The sequence below is a fragment of the Telmatherina bonti genome, assembly GCF_933228915.1.
Source record: "Telmatherina bonti genome assembly, chromosome: 20".
Taxonomy (NCBI): Eukaryota; Metazoa; Chordata; class Actinopteri; order Atheriniformes; family Telmatherinidae; genus Telmatherina; species Telmatherina bonti.
Window position 1 is genome coordinate 30,257,536 of NC_136618.1, and position 20,221 is coordinate 30,277,756.

At 46.7% G+C, this 20,221-nt stretch overlaps 1 protein-coding gene across 7 annotated transcripts in view; it reads right to left on the reverse strand.

The window, feature by feature from the left end:
- Nucleotides 1-19,077: 19,077 nt before the first annotated feature.
- arhgap12b (Rho GTPase activating protein 12b) overlaps nt 19,078-20,221 on the reverse strand; it is a 72,349-nt gene continuing 71,205 nt past the window's right edge. For all 7 annotated transcript variants that reach the window (XM_079260263.1, XM_079260260.1, XM_079260262.1 and 4 more), the window contains one exon: nt 19,078-19,961. In XM_079260263.1, the coding sequence (XP_079116389.1) occupies nt 19,787-19,961 (175 nt within the window). In that variant the 3' untranslated portion in view covers nt 19,078-19,786. The remainder of the gene's footprint in view (nt 19,962-20,221) is intronic.

A 20,221-nucleotide genomic window follows, 5' to 3' on the forward strand; every position in this document is an offset into this window, starting at 1 on the left:
TATATAAAAAGTTGGGCGGAGCCTCCATGACGTCACCCGTAGGTTTCTGAAAAGCTGAACTGAATCTCGGTGGGCGGTTCCTACCATCGCCATCTTGGCAGGGTAAAAAAAAAACCATCTAAAAACCGCGGTTGTTCTGCGTTCTTTTTACTTGAAGCGGGAGATCGGGTATCTGTCAATCAAAAGGACACGCCCCTAAATATGCCGAACTTTGAGATTAAATGACTTTTAAATGGGCGAGTTAGAAAAAATTCACTCCCCCCACAGTTGTCATGAAGGTAAACCTGACCTATAAACCGAAAATGGATTTTTGAGCCAGTCTGTAAACATGTTTATTTCTGCTGTAAACATGTTTATTTCTGCTGTAAACATGTTTATTCCTGCTGTAAACATGTTTATTCCTGCTGTAAACATGTTTATTTCTGCTGTAAACATGTTTATTCCTGCTGTAAACATGTTTATTTCTGCTGTAAACATGTTTATTTCTGCTGTAAACATGTTTAATTCTGCTGTAAACATGTTATTTCTGCTGTAAACATGTTTAATTCTGCTGTAAACATGTTTATTTCTGCTGTGAAGTTGGTCTTTTTAACATGGGAGTCTATGGGGATTTGCTCTGTTTTGCAGCCCCTAGTGGATGAAGGGGGAACTGCAGTTTTATGAACTTCTGCGCAGGCTTCACTTTTAACTGCTGGAGGTTGCCGCTTGGTGGTAAAGCGAGGCAAGAGTCTCCTCAGATCAACCAATCAGAGTTTGTTTCAGACCAAATCTCAGTGAAGGGGAGGCACACCAGACCAGACTGAGTCGCTCTGTATTGAATATAAAGAGCGCTCCAGTCTGGCGTGCCAGGCTAACTGTAACCTGCTATGTCGGCACTTTTTCTTGCGTATTTAAACTTCTGATGCCTTCATCCACCTCTTCATCCTCCTGGCTCCACATTTAGGTCCTGTCCCCAAAACCCATTTACCTAAGGACCTGAACACAGTGTTTCCCTGCTTGTTTTAGGATATTTCACAAATTTTTCTTTTTCTCATCTTCAGATAAGTCGTGTTTTCAGAGAGGACTGCTGGTGGGAGGGTTGGAGAGACGATTTTACAGATAAGATCCTGTGTGAAAGGAGCAATATGATCTAAAAAAATCACCAATCCTGGTCCTCAAGGGCCGGTGTTCTGCAGTTTTACCATGTGTTCCTGCTACATGCACATTGATTTGAATCAGGTGTGTCGCAGCTGGGACACTTGGAAAACCTGCAGGAGACCGGTCCTCGAGGACCAGGATTGAGGATCCCTGGTCTAAAACAATATCACAGAGAGATGCGTGTGTGTGTGTGTGTGTGTGTGTGTGTGTGTGTGTGTGTGTGTGTGTGTGTGTGTGTGTGTGTGTGTGTGTGTGTGTGTGTGTGTGAAATAACCAGGTTTAGGAGTTAGTGAGTAGATAAGGAAGAAGTCATACAGTCTTAGACAAGCCGTTTAAGCAGTGCAGAGAATCTGGATCAGGTTTCTGTTTCTTCACCCTTTAACTTTCACACCGACCAAAAGATTAGAGAAAAATGTTTCTCTGTGTTTTTCTGTTTGTTTTGGACAAGAATACACAGAATTAATTATTTTAGCAACAGGCTGATATGTTTTAGACCCTACACACCCAAACCAGTAGCTGGAGATGCTCGGGCTGGTTTATTTACACGTTTTTTTTAGAGAACTTTATCAAAGTCACTGCAGATTTACTTTCAACAGATGGTGGAGCAGGACCTAAAGGGTTAAACTGCAGCCTTGTGGTCTCTGAGGACGACAGAAAACCACAGCGTGATGCTGGACTGAGACTCACTCAGCAGCCAACAGCTGAACGCTGATAAGCCAGCTCCCAGCCTTCTCGTGTTCGGGTTGGTGCTGGTCCTCCTCCTCCTCCTCCTCCTCCTCCTCCTCCTCCTCCTCCTCCTCCTCCTCCTCCTCCTCCTCCTCCTCGTCTCCTGTTATGACTGTGTCCAGCATCGTCCAACATCGCCGCTCTGCTGCGCTCCACCTTTGGGTCCTCTCTAGGTGTGACTCGCCTCGGCAGAGCCTGACCTTTAACCCTGGTCTTTCTCTGATTCTGCTTATAGATGTCCCTGTGTGTGTGTGTGTGTGTGTGTGTGTGTGTGTGTGTGTGTGTGTGTGTGTGTGTGTGTGTGTGTGTGTGTGTGTGTGTGTGAGAGAGGATAAAATAAGTCATGCAGCATTCTCAATCACGACTTCTTATTTCCAGCAGCTTCTCACATCCCTGCTCGCTCCCACAGTACAGTGTGTGGTTTTTCTTCTGTGGATTAAGCCGACGGCTCAGAGAGCACCTGTTGTTGTCCGTCTGGTAGTTATCAACATTTTTTACTCCTCTCTTCCCCTGCTGCAGCTCCTAAAGTCAGCTGAGCCACTCGTGTGTCTACAAGTCTCAGCTTAAACCAGGGCGGGATGTTTGCACAGGCTCAATGAAAGATGCTGGAATTCTGTCTCCCAGCAGATCATCTGCAGTTAGAGACGCTTTTTGTCCTTCAGGGTCACATGACGACGGTGAAAGCACGAGGTCTGAACGTTGCACATGCAGAATGAAGAGTCTTTGTTCGGTGCTGACGGGGATGAAATACTGAAGCTTTGCAGCAGCTGCTGAGAGGAAACTTCAACGTAGAACTGGACAATATATTGTAGAAAGAAACGTTTATAAACATAAACATGTCAGGTGTTGAAACTGAGACATTTTTTCATTTTGTGTAAAATCTGAGCTGATTGTGAATCTGATGCAGCAAGATGTCTGTAAAAAGTATTTCCAGGATGATGTTTAGCATCGTTAGCATCTCCTCTTCTTCTAACATCTGGAAACATCTGGGAAGTGATAAGAGCAGCTGCTGGAGTTTCAGGAGAGGAATGTCGTCCCGTTCTGGTCTGATGCAGGATTCCAGCTGCTCTACTGGACCTTGTTGCTGGATTTCTGCTTCCATGATGCTCCAGATGTTTTTTACTGGTGAAACTGGACTGCAGCAGACCAGTTCTCCTGTTCCACCATGCTGCTGTGATGATGCAGGATGTGGTTCAGCATGGTGAAACCTGCAAGGTCTTCCCTGAAAGAGACGTTGTCTGGATGGGAGCAGATGTTTCAGCATTGATGGAGCTTCCCAGATGTGGAAGCTGCCCACGCCATCGGCACTAATGCAACCCCATCCCATCAGAGATGCAGGCTGATAACAAGCTGGATGCTCCCTCTCCTCTTTAGTCTGCAGGACACGCCGTCCATGCTGTCCACAAACTATTCCACACCTTCATCCAGGTTTCCACTCAGAACATTTTAAATGAGCTTTGGTCCAGAGAAGACGGCGTGTTTCTGAATCCTCTTCACATATGATGGAGCTTTAACCTGCATGTGTGGATTTCAGGCTGATTCACAGACGGGGATTTCTGGAAGTCTTCCTGAGTCCATGCTGTCAGTCTTCAGTAGAGACCAAGACAGCAAAAACTGTTTGGCCCAAATGTACATTTTTGTTTGGCCAAATTTGATTTACAGTGTTGACAAAAGGAGTGGCTGACAAAACTCAGCCTCATGACCGAAATGTACACACATCCAGGCCAACAACTGACATCTGCACCACATCTGGCCCATACAACACTTGCCCAGTTCCATAACTGAACCATAAGTGTCAAACGTAGCCTTGATCCAGTCGTGTCACTGACCTGATGCCAAAGAAAGACATTTGGCTGGATATAGTTTGCCTGTTGACTGTAATAAATAAGTACTTTATTGTGTACATGTGAGGGTATATAAGCTAAACTACCAGCAAAAACTAAATAAGACACACCAGAATAACAGATTCTAGCTTTTGAAGAAATGGAAGAGGAAGTGACTTGAATTAAACTGATAGGTTGTTAAATGCTCCTCCAGTTGTTCCTGCTTTGTACTTTTCCAGTCTTGCTGCTCTTGTTCCAACGTTTTAGAGATGTGTTTTGACTGTTTTGGTCTCTGAGGAGTTTGGAGGTCAGGTAAACATCTCACACAAGGTGAGAAGCATCACTCACCTGCTGGTGGTTGTAATATTCAGATCATCCTGAATGCAGTTGTCTCTAAATTTTAATGTTTGAATTAAATTGGGACTTTGACTCCAAAGCACTCCTCTTCTGTCTGCCAGCATCAGGACGAAATCTCAGAGCTCCAGCGTACACAAATCTTAGATTTTATTTCCTTAATTCCAGTGAAATATGAGCTAACTTTAATAAAATGAGTGATAAGTTAGTTATATAGAAGAATACACAAAGGTTTCAGTGACTGATGCTTTGCTTTGAAGATGCAGCCATGCCTTGAATGACAGGGGCAGAGCTAAAGGAATTATCAAGGTGGCCTGGTCTCCTCTGACTGATTGGACACCATCAAAGGATCAACACATTACTGTTGAATGACAGAAATATGTTTCTAAACCTGCATGGATTACTAGTGTTTGAAATTAGTTCCCTATTTATTGGTCCTTTTAATTAAGATTTATATTATTACATTAGTGGTTGTAATTAGTACAACTGCAAATGTTATGTAAGATGATTAACCTAATGTTAGGATGCAGCTATGTGGCAGTGCTAATCTTGTTAGCATTAGATTTGTTAGAAAATGTGGGAAATATTATGTCATCTTTTATTTTCAGTGAGTGAATTTGATGACTAAACATCAACTCAGTTAATTATGATTTTTACTTTAGAACTGAAAATAAACTATAAAGTAGCTCAAAGAGAACTTCAGAATCCACGTTAGCGCTGACGAAGCTAGTGCTACACGATCCAGTTACATTTAAACAAGAGGCTAGCAAGGCTACTCAATTTTAAAATAAGCAAAAGTTTGACTAAACATCAACTTAGTAAATTATGATTTTTACTTTGGAACAGAAAATAAACTATAAAGATGCTCAAAGAGAACTTCAGTAACCACGATAGCGCTGACGAAGCTAGAGCTACACGATCCAGTTGCATTTAAACAAGAGGCTAGCAAGGCTACTCAATTTTAAAATAAGCAAAAGTTTGACTAAACATCAACTTAGTAAATTATGATTTTTACTTTGGAACAGAAAATAAACTATAAAGATGCTCAAAGAGAACTTCAGTATCCGCGTTAGCGCTGACGAAGCTAGAGCTACATGATCCAGTTGCATTTAAACAAGAAGCTAGCATGGCTACTCAATTTAAAAATAAGCAAAAGTTTGTAAGTTTGGAGGAAAATAAACTGCGTTCAAAGGAAGAAATAGGTGATTTTGAGCTACTAACACAAGCCATTGTGGTCAGAAACAATAATCCAGTCCACAACTACAGACAGTAAAGCTGGATTTATACTAGCACAGCGTCTGCGTGAGGTTGGCTAGGACATTACCGCCAGAGAATCCAGGTGGACATGCGTCTCTTACAGACCTGCCTGTTACATAGGAGGCCCCCCTTGTTATTAATCCATGTGTGATCCTGTGTCTCTGGATTTCTGTATCTTATCCCTCAATCTGTGCGTTAACCACCATTTTGAAAACAACCCACAAAACATTCCTGACTTTGTTAGCTTCCATGAGCTCATGAAGATGCTGCACCGTGTCAGCCATTGTTGCTCTAAACCAGGAAATGCCTGCTAGGGCTGAAGAAGTTCACTTTGTGGAGTTTACCGGCTGTAACTTACGCAGATTTCACCAGCAACAGCTACACCAGTCCTGCCATAAGCAGACGCTGAACCAGTATAAATCCAGCTTAAGCCAGGACTGCTAGGGGGGAGAAGCCATTGGCCCCCTGCTACCACATCAAGCTCTATATCCAGAACACAACGCAGCAACTTTACTTGTTCTGGACGTCTTCAAACTCTGTGTTTGAAGATATTAGAGAGACATGAGAAATAAAATATGTCCACAGTTATTACAGCAGTGTGTGTGTGTGTGTGTGTGTGTGTGTGTGTGTGTGTGTTAGCGACAGTAACACAATCTTTTTTTTTTCATTTCTCACATGGTTATACAAAAGGTAATAAAAAAGACTTTACAGTGCAAAAAAACAAACAGAGCTCCATGCTCGAAAAGGAGCCAAAAAAGAAAATTTCTTGTAATATCCGCCCCTTTTTTTAAACGAAAACATAACGCACCAATAAATTGTTATTAATTTTCTTTGCGATACTCAATGAGAAAAAGAAAAAAAAAAATCCTTATCATAGCATAACATGCCATATGTCTTAAGTTGTTGACTTTACCTTTGCTTTCTTAAGTAGTAAATGAGTATTATGTACTTTGCCAGCATCGGGAAGAATTACAATCTTTTTCTTCCTTCTAATTCTGGTGATATATGGACATAATATGAATAAAAAATATTAAAGTGAGCCGTAGTTGGTGCTAGAAGAGTCGTAAGAAGGCTTAAGAGGTGGATGTTTAGCTTAGAGGATGCAGCTGCACCTTGACAAGCCCAACGGTTTCAGCAGGTGGTGCACGAGGAGCTCCAACTCCGCTTCGTTTCAGCGCCAGCAGTGTAGTCCTGCTTCACCTACACTTCCCCCTCATCCAGGATGACTCCTTTGTGTCTATTTTAGAAATAATCTGCAGATTTTTTTTTTGCATGTACACATCTTACTTCGCCTCGGGGATGCCAAAGGAGCTCATCTCACCTCGCTTCCTTAAACTGATCTGAAAAGCAGCAGAAACATGTATTAAAGGGGTTTCTGCGTCTCGGAAAGAGACATTTTCATGCTTCCTGTCCCCATCTAGAGCATCCGTCATGTTGTTCGCTTTGCTTATCAGAAGCTCAGATGAGGCTGGAAATGAGGCTTGCAGTCAGAGGAGAGGGTGACGGCGGGGAAATGAGGGGAAGAAGAGGTGGGGGGGGTAAAATGAGATGATGAGGAGGGATTCTAATCAGTGCAGGCAACCTCCATTCTCTCCTTCTGTTTCTGTCTGTCCCCATTTCCTCCAGAGCTTTTCATTAAGACACCAGCGGCCTCGTTTCTGTCCAGCAGCACCGTGACCTTTTGATCCGCGCCGGGGCCCCTGCGTGATGAAGAAGACATGTTTGTGTTCCCTCTCTGGCTGGTAAAACCCCGCCTCCTGCATCTGTCCTGCTCATTGCCCCCCCCCCCCCAGCGCCATACGGGACAGGCCATGATGGGGAGAACTGAGCTGCTGAACACATGACATGGTAAAAAAAAAAGTAAAATATCAGAGATGATAAAATCCCAAAATGGGACGTGCCATGTGTGTGTAATCCAACCTGCCTCCCCCCCCCCCCCCCCCCCCCCTCCCACCTCAGGAAGGAGAACAGGTTGAGCCCCAGCTTTCTGTGCCAGATGGCTCCACATTGACAAATCAATTAGGCTCCACCTCATCACCAGGGGGACTAGGTGGGGGCTACAAACCTGCTCACCCCACCCCCAACCACCATGGGGTCCTGGGTCGAAGGCTCCATCTCGCCTCGACTTAATCACCCCCCGATCCCCAGAAATCCGGGGTAAAGGGGGCGAGGAGGTAAGGAAAAAAGCAAACAAAGAGGCTGGCAGCACATGAATCAGCCAGCATCAATATGGATGACTTCCATGCTAATGCAGAGGGGACCCCAGCTTGATTTTGTCAGTGTTTGTGTGTGTTTAGCAGCTCAGTCAGAGCTGATTTGCCATGAGCTGAAGAGCCAAGCATCTCTACTTGTTTTTCCTTCTCAGTGTGGAGGTGGGAGATGAGGAGGAGGAGGATGAGGAGGAGGGAGGGTGGATGTTTGGGGAAGTTAATCCACAGAGAATAAACAGCGCAGCCTGGAGCAGGAATGCATCTGGGTCTAAGAAGAAGGTGAATCGGTGCTCTTGGCTTCCCCCTGCTGGGAGTGGGATGCAAAGGAGTTGGGAAGAAGGAATCTGCGGTCAGAAAGGCGTCAGACAGTCAACGCCAAACACACATCTGTTACACATCCTATGTTTTATAATCCAAGCATTGATTGCAACACATGAAACTTCCCATAAACACAATCCTGTAAAAATCTGCATGCTGAATGTCAGGAAATATATATTTTTAAAAAAAGGATTTATGGCTGAGCTGAGAGCTGAAGTTTCATCCATGTTTGTTCATCTCCACCTGTTTAACTGCTCCTCAGTACAAATATCTGATCAGCCAATCACACAGCAGCTTTTAGTCATGCAGACATGATGAAGACGACCTGCTGAATTTCAAACTGAGCATCAGGATGAGGAAGAACGGAGATTTAAGTGACTTTGAACGCAACATGGTTGTTGGTCTGAGTGTTTACTGGGATTTTCACACACAACCATCTCTAGTGTTTCCAGAGAACATCTGAAGAAGAGAAAATATCCAGCGAGCAGCAGTTTGTCTGGACCAGAATGTCTGGTTGGTGTCAGAGGAGAATGGACAGACTGGTTGGAGATGATAGAAAGACAACAGGAAGTCCAGTAAACACTGGTTCCAACCAGCAGATGGTCTCCAGCAGCAGAAGACCACACCGGGTTCCCTCCAGTCAGTAAGAACAGGAAACTGAGGCTACAATTCACACAGACTCACCAGAACTGGACAATAGAAGATGGAGAAACGTTGCTGGTCTGATGAGTCTCCAGTTCAGCTCCACATTCAGATAAAAGGGTCAGAAAGCCAGCTGTATGACCATTCAGGCTGCTGGCGGGGTCAGGGTGTGTTTTCTTGTCCCACTTTGGTCCCCTTAGTACCAACATGACCTGGTTTAACCTCCACAGCCTACCTGAGTCCTGCTGCTGACCATGTCCATCCCTTTCTGAGCACAGTGTAGCATCTTCTGATGGAAACTTCCAGCAGGATGATGCACCATGTCACAAAGCTCACATCATCTCCACCATGACGATGACTTCACTGTCCTCCAACGGCCTCCACAGTCACCAGATCTACATCCAGCAGAGCAGCTTTGGGAGGTTCTCATCATGATGTGCAGAAACTGTGTGATGCTTCATGTCAACATGGAGACAACATGTCAGGAATGTTTCCAACACCTTGTTGGATCTATGACACCAACAATGAAGGCGGATCTGGAGGAAAAAGTGGGTCCAACCCGGTGCTGAAAGATGCTGACGCTGAGGTGATAACACCAGTAATCCTACTCTTCACCAGTGAACATGCCAGAGGTCTGACTCCATCCTGAACTCTGCAGTAGGTGTGAAGGTGGGCGGGTTTAACGTGCTGGGAGGGGGGGGGGGGGGGGGTGGAGACTGATGGAAATGTGTGGGTGCCCTCCTGGCTCAGCTCAATCCTCCCATCCTCTTACTCATCCCCATCTGGGGGCAGCGGCGAGAAAGAAAGAGAGAGCTGATGCTGAGACCCCTGGGGAGAGATTAGTGCTGACAGCACAACAAAGACTGATGCCAGGGGCCCCTCAGCTCTTCCACAAATTCAGATGTAATGTATGGCTTTAACCGCGCCAACGGGGGATCAACGTAATATATGATCGACCCACTTTGCGATGCGCTCGCCTGGCACTGATGTAAAAGCGATTTATGCCCGTAAAAATGTGCAGGCTAATTAAGTAAGACGCTGGCGCGGGAGCAAATGCAACCAGCTTATGAGGGAGCTGGCAAGCGAGTCGGGGGCCCCCCCTCCGGAAGACGTCTACCTGCGGATGGAGCAGGAAAACTTGGGAGACAGGAGGGTCAGAGTCAGGACTCTGCTGGCTCAGGATGCTGATCTTTTAATTGAATTCTTGTTTGTGATTTGTCAGTGGGGGGGTTGGGGGGGGAGGGGGGGGGGGGGGGGGGAGTCCCCAGCCTGGTGGTGTTGGGGGTCTGGGGGCCTCTGTAATTACGTAGGGTCTTTCCAGCAATCAGACCGCTGTGTGGATGAAATGTCCTAATTACAGCCTCAGTGGAGACGACTCCAACAGGGAATACATGTTAGCTAACAGCCTCCACTGCCAACAGTGTTAATGAGACAGGGAGAGACCCCCCCCCCTCACACACACACACACACACCCCAACCATATTAATCAGAGCACCTATTTCTTCCTTTGTCTTCGTCCCTGCGTCAGTCGTCCTCACAGCCAGCCTCCACCTCACATCTCCATCCAACCCCTCCCTGCTCTTAATGAAGGAGAAACACACTGAACACTTTCAAGGTGTAATCACTTCAACGGCCCCCAAAACCCACACAGGCCCTCGTGTAAGGGTGGGGTCTCCAGGGGAGGAGGGGGGAGGTAGGGCAGCCTGTTTCTCTAATGAGCTGCCATGTCGCACAACCAACCCGGATCGCTGCTCCTCTGATGATGAAGGAACACGGTGTGGGATGGTAATCTGTGAGCATGGAGGAAGACGTTTCTTTCCCCAGATGCACCCCCCACCACCAGCACCCCCCACCCTATGGGGCTTCATCTTCCTCCCAACTCATCTCTCTGACAGAGGAGAGGAAGAGGAAGCTGAGCTGTAACTGTCCGAGGGTAAATAAACAGATACTCCAGAGAAGAGCCATTATCTGTCATGGAGCGCTGATACAGTCTTCCCTTGTATTTATTGCCTACTTAATGGCCTTGATTGTATTACTGAAGGTACGGAAGGAGAAAAAGAAAAATCCATCGCCAGCTTTCAGCATCCTGCAATTACCTTATGTAAATCCCGGTGTGGAATGTTGATCCACTGCTATTTAAAATGCATTGAATTTCCATGGAAAATGATCCAGTCCTGCAGCCGGCAGCTCATTAATAACAAGGATGAGACATTTGGAATACTTACACGCTTGCTTAGCATCACATGCGTGTGAGAATTCAGCTTCACTCTGCAGATCTGAGGCGCATTCAGAGGAAAGGACGGCTTTGAGTCCCGGTGAGCTGCTGAATGAGTCATTCCTGACAGGAAGTGGATCTTCTTCCCTCGCACAATGAGATGCTCATGTTGGCTCAAGTTTGGATGGTGTTAAAGGAGGAGGCAGTAGAACGACCTCTGCGTTCTGTTTGCAAGATTGAAGCGGTTGCATTTGGTTAAAGCAGGAAAATATGTCATTTTTCTTTCTTTCTTTCATTCCGGGAAATGTGACGAGTCACTCCACATGTTTCTGTTTTGGGTTGTCTCACCAGCTCCACAGCGATCCCATCCAGGTTCATCATCCCAACCCACACCGTCTCTTTTCCAGGCTTCTGCAGAGACGCGTGGATGAGGCAGATGGCTGCCTGTCCTTGAGCCGGGTTCTGCCGGAGGTGTTCTTCCTGTTAAAAGGGAGTTTTTTCCTTCCCACTGTCGCCGTGTGCTTGCTCAGGATGGGAGATTGAGTTGGAGCTTCTAACTCAATATGTTGGTTTCCTTATATATTATGAATTGGCTTTCATTATGTTTTCTTCTCTGACTGTAAAGCATCTTGAGATGGCATTGCCATGATTTGACGCGATATAAATAAAGTTGAATAGAATTTAATTGAATTCTGTCATTTCATCCAGGTGTGTTGGAGGAGGCGAGCATCTAACAGCTGCAGGATGGCAGATCTCCTGGACCGGACTTGTCCTGTCCCTTCCCATAGTTTGCCGTTGCAGCAGCTCTGGTCACGTTAAAGCTTGAGTTCTGGCACCTGCCTGCCTCCTGATGGTGAATTCTGCATCCATCTTCACTGCAAACCAAGAACCAACCCACAGCTTGTGGTTCTGGAGAAAGTTTATGGTCAAGGCTGGCTTAAGGACCCTCAGAGACTGTCGTCATGCTGCTGGGGACATGATTGACTCGGCTCTTTCCATCAACACTACTGCATGTAGAAACATCTGACATTGTCATCAGTAAGTTGTTTCTCTTCCTCAGCAGGGATCCCAGCTCAGTCTCACACTCCTCCTCCCTGGTTCTGGTTCTGATGGATGGAGGTTTTCCTCGTGTCCTCATGCAGCTCAGGATGGAGGACTGATTAGATCAGAAGACGATACATTTAAAGGTTAAATTCTGGTCTGGTTTTACAGCTCCGGTGGCGTTTTCCTCCTGCCTGCAGGGTCATCACAGACTTATCAACATTCAGCTGATGATGATGAAGATGAAGATGAAGGCCATCATGCTGATTGAGCTGCTGAAGTTCAGGTGCTGAAAAGCGTCTCCGTGCACGGCGGTCCTCATGCAGCCTCTCTGCCGGCAGCCCACCTGCTCATGGCGCAGAGGAAGCTGCACATCCATGAATCTTTCATGCTCCATAATGGCTTGTTCACATTACCTGCCCACACCTCGGCCTCCGCGGAGCGGGCCGAGCCGGAGCAGAGCAGGTCAGGCCTGGATAAAACCCACTGTGAGCATATGGAGCACTTCAAAGACGTGAAAGCCCGGCGGGCGCGGAGCTGTGGTCGCACCATGAATTATAGAAATGATCTAATTGTTTTCTCATTTGGAAATACTGGTCCTTCTCTCTCTGTCTCAGCTTCACCATCTGCCGTTTCCAGTTGGGGGTGTGGACACGATTCAGCGCTGCCCACCTCCAACACGATTGTTGAATCCAAGGTGGTCCGTTGTGTCAGAACAGAGCCGGAGCGAAGTGGATGTCAGTCGTCGTGGTGACAACAGACGGAGAAACTTCGTCTCCTGGATGTTAGTGGAGCTGCTGTTTCTGTCAGATCCTCCTCAGACTGAAGCTTTTTCTCTGCAACCTCCTCAGCAGATGGAGCCCAGGCTCTTCTCAGGTCACTGCAAATCCACAGGAGAACTTATTAAAACAGACTGAAGGCATTCCTGTGATGATGGAAGCAGCAACGTCACATAAAACCTGCAGTGGAAACGGTCCGAAACCACCTGCAAAGATCTCCACATCCAGTCACCCAAACATGAGCCGGGTCCCAACCCCACCCGGCAACATCCACCACCAGTAAACCTGAACTGGATGGGACTGTCTTACTGGGGTTAAATGCACCACATTAGACTGGTTTTAGCTGTAATTATGCAACAGATTCCAGTTTATTCATTTAAACATATAGGCCTCCCAACACGGCAGAGTAACGGAGTTCTGCAGGGTTCTGGACTCGGACCAGTATTACTGGACAGCATGGGATGTACTTTTTTTTTATTATTTTTCTTTAGAATTTATTTTTAACTAAACAAAAACTTTAACTTTAAAACAGAATAAATAGTCATTACAACAAACAAAACACGCTTCTTAAGTTCAATAAGGGTCTTGGAAGTAGTTGAACATTTATCTGGTCAAAAACCCCCTCGTAAATAAAACCCTAACATTATACTGGATGTCTGAAATTTAATGGACATATATTACATTACAATAAAACTTAAAAAATAAATAGTAAAATAAATCATAATATATAATCCTTTCAATCCATATTTGCCTCATAACTTTTAATTATCTCATTTTCTGTCATTTGTTTAAATTTTCCTGTTGACTGACATGATTTTATTTCTTCACTGCAGCTGTTCCAGACTTAAACTCATCTTGAAGAAATACAGTGGAGCTTAGCATTTGTCTTCACAGCAGGTTCTTTAAACACGCATGTTCCTCTCAGGCTGAATATACTCTCTTTTAACTGAAAAAGCTTTGGATGCTGTTGGGTAGTTGATCCCTTTTAACTTTGTACATGATTTGAAGTATCTTGAATCTTAATAGGTCCTTAAATTTGAGTATTTTCAATTTGATGAACAGAGAATTTGTTGGTTCTGAGTAAAAGGAATTTGTTATTATTCTTACGGCTTTTTTTTTTTTTTTTTTTTTAAGAAGAAAGACAGAATTTAATGTTGTTCCCCAAACTTCTCCATGAAACCAGATTAAACCAGTCCGATGGTCACATTGCAAAGATTTCTTGAGGACAAAGACCTGGACTGAGGTCATGTTTGGACCTGAAACCTCAGGAATGACTGAACGGTATTATCTTGGCTTCCAGAACCACAGCGAGGAACCAGACCGGGATGTGTCCTTTACCTCGGGGATCCCCAGTCCTGGTCCTGTCCTGCAGGTTTTCCAAGTGTTCCTGCTGCAACACACCTGATTCAGGCTCAGACAAGCTCTGCACATGTCTGCTACATACACACTGATTTGAATCAGTATGAAGGATGCTGCATTCGGGGTTCTAATGAGGTTCCAGCTGGTCCAAGATGCTGCATTCGGGGTTCTAATGAAGTTCCGGCTGGTCCAAGATGCTGCATTCGGGGTTCTAATGAGGTTCCAGCTGGTCCAAGATGCTGCATTCGGGGTTCTAATGAAGTTCCAGCTGGTCCAAGATGCTGCATTCGGGGTTCTAATGAGGTTCCAGCTGGTCCAAGATGCTGCATTCGGGGTTCTAATGAAGTTCCAGCTGGTCCAAGATGCTGCATTCGGGGTTCTAATGAGGTTCAAGCTGGTCCAAGATGCTGCATTCGGGGTTCTAATGAAGTTCCAGCTGGTCCAAGATGCTGCATTCGGGGTTCTAATGAGGTTCCAGCTGGTCCAAGATGCTGCATTCGGGGTTCTAATGAGGTTCCAGCTGGTCCAAGATGCTGCATTCGGGGTTCTAATGAGGTTCCAGCTGGTCCAAGATGCTGCATTCAGGGTTCTAATGAGGTTCCAGCTGGTCCAAGATGCTGCATTTGGGGTTCCAATGAGGTTCCAGCTGGTCCAAGATGCTGCATTCTGGGTTCTAATGAAGTTCCAGCTGGTCCAAGATGCTGCATTCGGGGTTCTAATGAGGTTCCAGCTGGTCCAAGATGCTGCATTCGGGGTTCTAATGAGGTTCCAGCTGGTCCAAGATGCTGCATTCGGGGTTCTAATGAGGTTCCAGCTGGTCCAAGATGCTGCATTCGGGGTTCTAATGAGGTTCCAGCTGGTCCAAGATGCTGCATTCAGGGTTCTAATGAGGTTCCAGCTGGTCCAAGATGCTGCATTTGGGGTTCTAATGAGGTTCCAGCTGGTCCAAGATGCTGCATTCAGGGTTCTAATGAGGTTCCAGCTGGTCCAAGATGCTGCATTCAGGGTTCTAATGAGGTTCCAGCTGATCCAAGATGCTGCATTCAGGGTTCTAATGAGGTTCCAGCTGGTCCAAGATGCTGCATTCGGGATTCTAATGTGGTTCCAGCTGGTCCAAGATGCTGCATTCAGGGTTCTAATGACGTTCCAGCTGGTCCAAGATGCTGCATTTGGGGTTCTAATGAGGTTCCAGCTGGTCCAAAATGCTGCATTCTGGGTTCTAATGAGGTTCCAGCTGGTCCAAGATGCTGCATTCAGGGTTCTAATGAGGTTCCAGCTGGTCCAAGATGCTGCATTTGGGGTTCTAATGAGGTTCCAGCTGGTCCAAAATGCTGCATTCGGGGTTCTAATGAGGTTCCAGCTGGTCCAAAATGCTGCATTCAGGGTTCTAATGAGGTTCCAGCTGGTCCAAGATGCTGCATTCAGGGTTCTAACGAGGTTCCAGCTGGTCCAAGATGCTGCATTTGGGGTTCTAATGAGGTTCCAGCTGGTCCAAGATGCTGCATTTGGGGTTCTAATGAGGTTCCAGCTGGTCCAAGATGCTGCATTCGGGGTTCTAATGAGGTTCCAGCTGGTCCAAGATGCTGCATTCAGGGTTCTAATGAGGTTCCAGCTGGTCCAAGATGCTGCATTTGGGGTTGTAATGAGGTTCCAGCTGGTCCAAGATGCTGCATTTGGGGTTCTAATGAGGTTCCAGCTGGTCCAGGATGCTGCATTTGGAATTCTAGTGAGGTTCCAGCTGATCCAGGATGCTGCATTTGGGGTTCTAATGAGGTTCCAGCTGGTCCAAGTTGCTGCATTCGGGGTTCTAATGAAGTTCCAGCTGGTCCAAGATACTGCATTCAGGGTTCTAATGAGGTTCCAGCTGGTCCAAGATGCTGCATTCAGGGTTCTAATGATGTTCCAGCTGGTCCAAGATGCTGCATTCAGGGTTCTAACGAGGTTCCAGCTGGTCCAGGATGCTGCATTCAGGGTTCTAATGAGGTTCCAGCTGATCCAGGATGCTGCATTTGGGGTTCTAATGAGGTTCCAGCTGATCCAACATGCTGCATGTGGGGTTGTAATGAGGTTACAGCTGATCCAAGATGCTGCATTTGGGGTTCTAATGAGGTTCCAGCTGGTCCAAGATGCTGCATTCGGGGTTCTAATGAGGTTCCAGCTGGTCCAAGATGCTGCATTCAGGGTTCTAATGAGGTTCCAGCTGATCCAAGATGCTGCATTTGGGGTTGTAATGAGGTTCCAGCTGGTCCAAGATGCTGCATTCGGGATTCTAATGATGTTCCAGCTGGTCCAAGATGCTGCATTCAGGGTTCTAATGAGGTTCCAGCTGGTCCAAGATGCTGCATTCGGGGTTCTAATGAGGTTCCAGCTGGTCCAAGATGCTGCATTCAGGGTTCTAATGAGGTTACAGCTGGTCCAAGATGCTGCATTCAGGGTTCTAATGACGTTCCAGCTGGTCCAAGATGCTGCATTTGGGGTTCTAATGAGGTTCCAGCTGGTCCAAAATGCTGCATTCGGGGTTCTAATGAGGTTCCAGCTGGTCCAGGATGCTGCATTCAGGGTTCTAATGAGGTTCCAGCTGATCCAGGATGCTGCATTTGGGGTTCTAATGAGGTTCCAGCTGTCCAAGATGCTGCATTCAGGGTTCTAATGAAGTTCCAGTTGGTCCAAGATACTGCATTCAGGGTTCTAATGAGGTTCCAGCTGGTCCAAGATGCTGCATTCAGGGTTCTAATGAGGCTCCAGCTGATCCAAGATGCTGCATTCAGGGTTCTAACAAGGTTCCAGCTGTTCCAGGATGCTGCATTCGGGGTTCTAATGAGGTTCCAGCTGGTCCAGGATGCTGCATTTGGAGTTCTAATGAGGTTACAGCTGATCCAGGATGCTGCATTTGGGGTTCTAATGAGGTTCCAGCTGGTCCAACATGCTGCATGTGGGGTTGTAATGAGGTTACAGCTGATCCAAGATGCTGCATTTGGGGTTCTAATGAGGTTCCAGCTGGTCCAAGATGCTGCATTCAGGGTTCTAATGAGGTTCCAGCTGGTCCAAAATGCTGCATTTGGGGTTCTAACGAGGTTCCAGCTGGTCCAAGATGCTGCATTCGGGGTTCTAATGAGGTTCCAGCTGGTCCAAGATGCTGCATTCAGGGTTCTAATGAGGCTCCAGCTGGTCCAAGATGCTGCATTTAGGGTTCTAACAAGGTTCCAGCTGGTCCAAGATGCTGCATTCTGGGTTCTAATGAGGTTCCAGCTGGTCCAAGATGCTGCATTCAGGGTTCTAATGAGGTTCCAGCTGGTCCAAGATGCTGCATTTGGGGTTCTAATGAGGTTCCAGCTGGTCCAAGATGCTGCATTTGGGGTTCTAATGAGGTTCCAGCTGAAAGAAGATGCTGCATTTGGGGTTCTAATGAGGTTCCAGCTGATCCAAGATGCTGCATTCATGGTTCTAATGAGGTTCCAGCTGGTCCAAGATGCTGCATTCATGGTTCTAATGAGGTTCCAGCTGGTCCAAAATGCTGCATTCGGGGTTCTAATGAGGTTCCAGCTGGTCCAAGATGCTGCATTTGGGGTTCTAATGAGGTTCCAGCTGGTCCAAGATGCTGCATTCATGGTTCTAGTGAGGTTCCAGCTAGTCCAAAATGCTGCATTCGGGGTTCTAATGAGGTTCCAGCTGGTCCAAGATGCTACATTTGGGGTTCAAATGAGGTTCCAACTGATAGAAGATGCTGCATTTGGGGTTCTAATGAGGTTCCAGCTGATCCAAGATGCTGCATTCAGGGTTGTAATGAGGTTCCAGCTGATCCAGGATGCTGCATTCAGGGTTCTAATGAGGTTCCAGCTGATCCAGGATGCTGAATTCAGGGTTCTAATGATAAATATGATCAGATTTTATCGTCTTTTCTTATGTTAAATCCAGAATATGATGTAAAATTCTTCTCCTGGCATTTGAAGCTTTAGCAACAAGCTTCTCTGCATCTTAAAGATCTTGATGCTCCCATCAGAGCGTTTTGCTCTCAGACTGCAGGTCTACTGCTGGTTCCAGGAGGTTCTAGAAGTAGACCGGGAGCAGAAAGTCCAGGTATCAGACCCTCTCTTTGGCTTTCGGAGGCAGACATCATCTCTACCTTTAAGATCAGGCTTCAACCTTCCTGATGAATCTTCCAGTCGGGTCTGGCTTGGTGACCCCAATCCGTTCTCTGAGACGTCCCATGATGCACTGGGCTCCTCTCTGCTCTCCATGAAGAAACCAGTGATGTTGTTGTCATTGGTTTGTGTTTCATGTCATGCCTCTTCACCAGCCACACTGGCTTAGTTTTAGCCCCCAACTGGTCCAGGCAGGTGGCCGTCCATTCTGGTTCTGGTTCTGATGGAGGTTTTCCTCTCCACGTGCAGCTCAGGATGGATTTCATCACGTTGGTTTCTTTAGCTCATTTCCATGGTTTATATGACCAGAACCAGAAACTGGACAATGCAGACGTTATGATGGATTAGTCATTGGATCATAACTGGATTGACTGGTACGCAGGACAGAAGAAACACTTTGAGGTCGGACCATTTTAGAACCCGACATGGAAAACATGGAGGCTGATCACAGAAGGAACCACCTCCTCCAGTTTAACCAATGAGAAGAAACTGGTTTCTGACATCATTTAACTTAATATTTAATTCATCACAGACGCTCACATTTTCATTAAAGCAAACATTTAAAGCCCACTTGGCTTCTGTCTGACAAACGGCGTTCAGCAGGAATGAAGAGGAAGCAGAATGAAACCTCCGCCTGGCTCCAGCAGCTTAGCTCAGCACTCACTCCGCCTCCCGCTTCTTAATCAAAACCGGCACCGTGGCAATTACCTAATTAGACATCAATTAATCCACACCCTTCAGGTCCGCGGCCACGTTTGACCTGCAGAGTCATGACAAAGCCGCCGTCGATGAACTCAGACAGCAGATTAATGGAGGCCGATCGGCAGAGGTTGAGCTGCGTTGGAGAAATCTCGCTTCATTTCCTAATTACCAGGTAGGGATGTAACGGACGGAGACGTGGCAGCTTCATCAGTCCATCCATAAGCAGGACGTCCATGTGGAGCAGATTCATTTAATTATGGAATTAGCGGAAAGAGGGGGGGAGGGGGGTCTGACTGAAGGTTAAACAGGAGGAAAAACAACAATTAGTTTCTTTTTTTTTTAATTATTAGCCATAGCAATTTCACAAACAGCAGTTAACTTGAAAATTACATTCAAAATGTGCATCTGACCATGCGAACGCCCCACACACGCCTGCAGACGGGTGACAGTCCATCATGTCTTCTTTTTTTTTCTTTTTTTTTTTTTTCCACATTCGGTGTTTTTAGAGTCAAATGTACAAAAGCAAAAATTCACCATCAAAGCAGACGGACATCCATCACAGACAGCCTCAGCACCGCATCCCTCAGAGCGCCACACAGCTTCACATCAGCCCGGTTCATTCACACACAGGAGGGGGGTGGGGGGGGGGGGCGTCACGCCAACACGGGTTAAAAACACAGGTGAGGAGGGGGTCACTTCATCCGAGTGCCAAACACTGTTAACACTGATTATTGTTCCAGCGGATCCAGAAACGACAGAGAGCTTACACATCACAGACACACAGCGCCACCGCAGGAAGGCCGACCCGGTTCCGGTTCGGCTCCTTCTGCCAGGTGGTCGGTTCGGTCCGCGAGGCCAGTCCAGGAGGATCCAGGTTCTCTGGAAACTCCTGGAAGCTCACACGGACACGCACGCATCGTAACAGCACCACTCTGTCCATAAAAAACCGTGGAGCCGCGACCGTGGAGCCCCCCCCGCCCCCGCCCCAACTCGCCTCCAGAAAGTCCGTAAGTGCAACGTTAGCGGTCAATGGATGCCCTGCTTGGTCCACAGCAATGATCAGTCAGAGTCTCTTCTTCTTCTACCTCCCAAAAACGCACTCGTACTCCATCAGGATGAGCTCCACTATCTGGTTCTGGTAGACCATGTGGACCGCGATGTTCCCCGTCTCGGTCTCCGGCCGCAGCAGCGTCGGGCCGAACACGATGGCGACGCTCTGAGTCGTCATCCGGTTGGCCTCTCCGTGATCGATCACCCTGGGGGAGATGGGGGGGGGGGGGGGGAGGAATCAGATGAGTCCCAAATAGTTTCAAGTTCTTGTGTCTGAAAATCGTTTAGTTTCAGAGCAGCTTCAGGTTTCATCAAGAAAAACAACATCTCACACACGCACACGCACACAGGCTGCAGAGCGCTCCAGGCTGCAGCATAATAGCCTTTTTAAATAGAATCTACATCCTCGCATGCAGATGCACAAAACAATAACATATTCATGGAAGGAGGAAAGAGGAAGATTAAA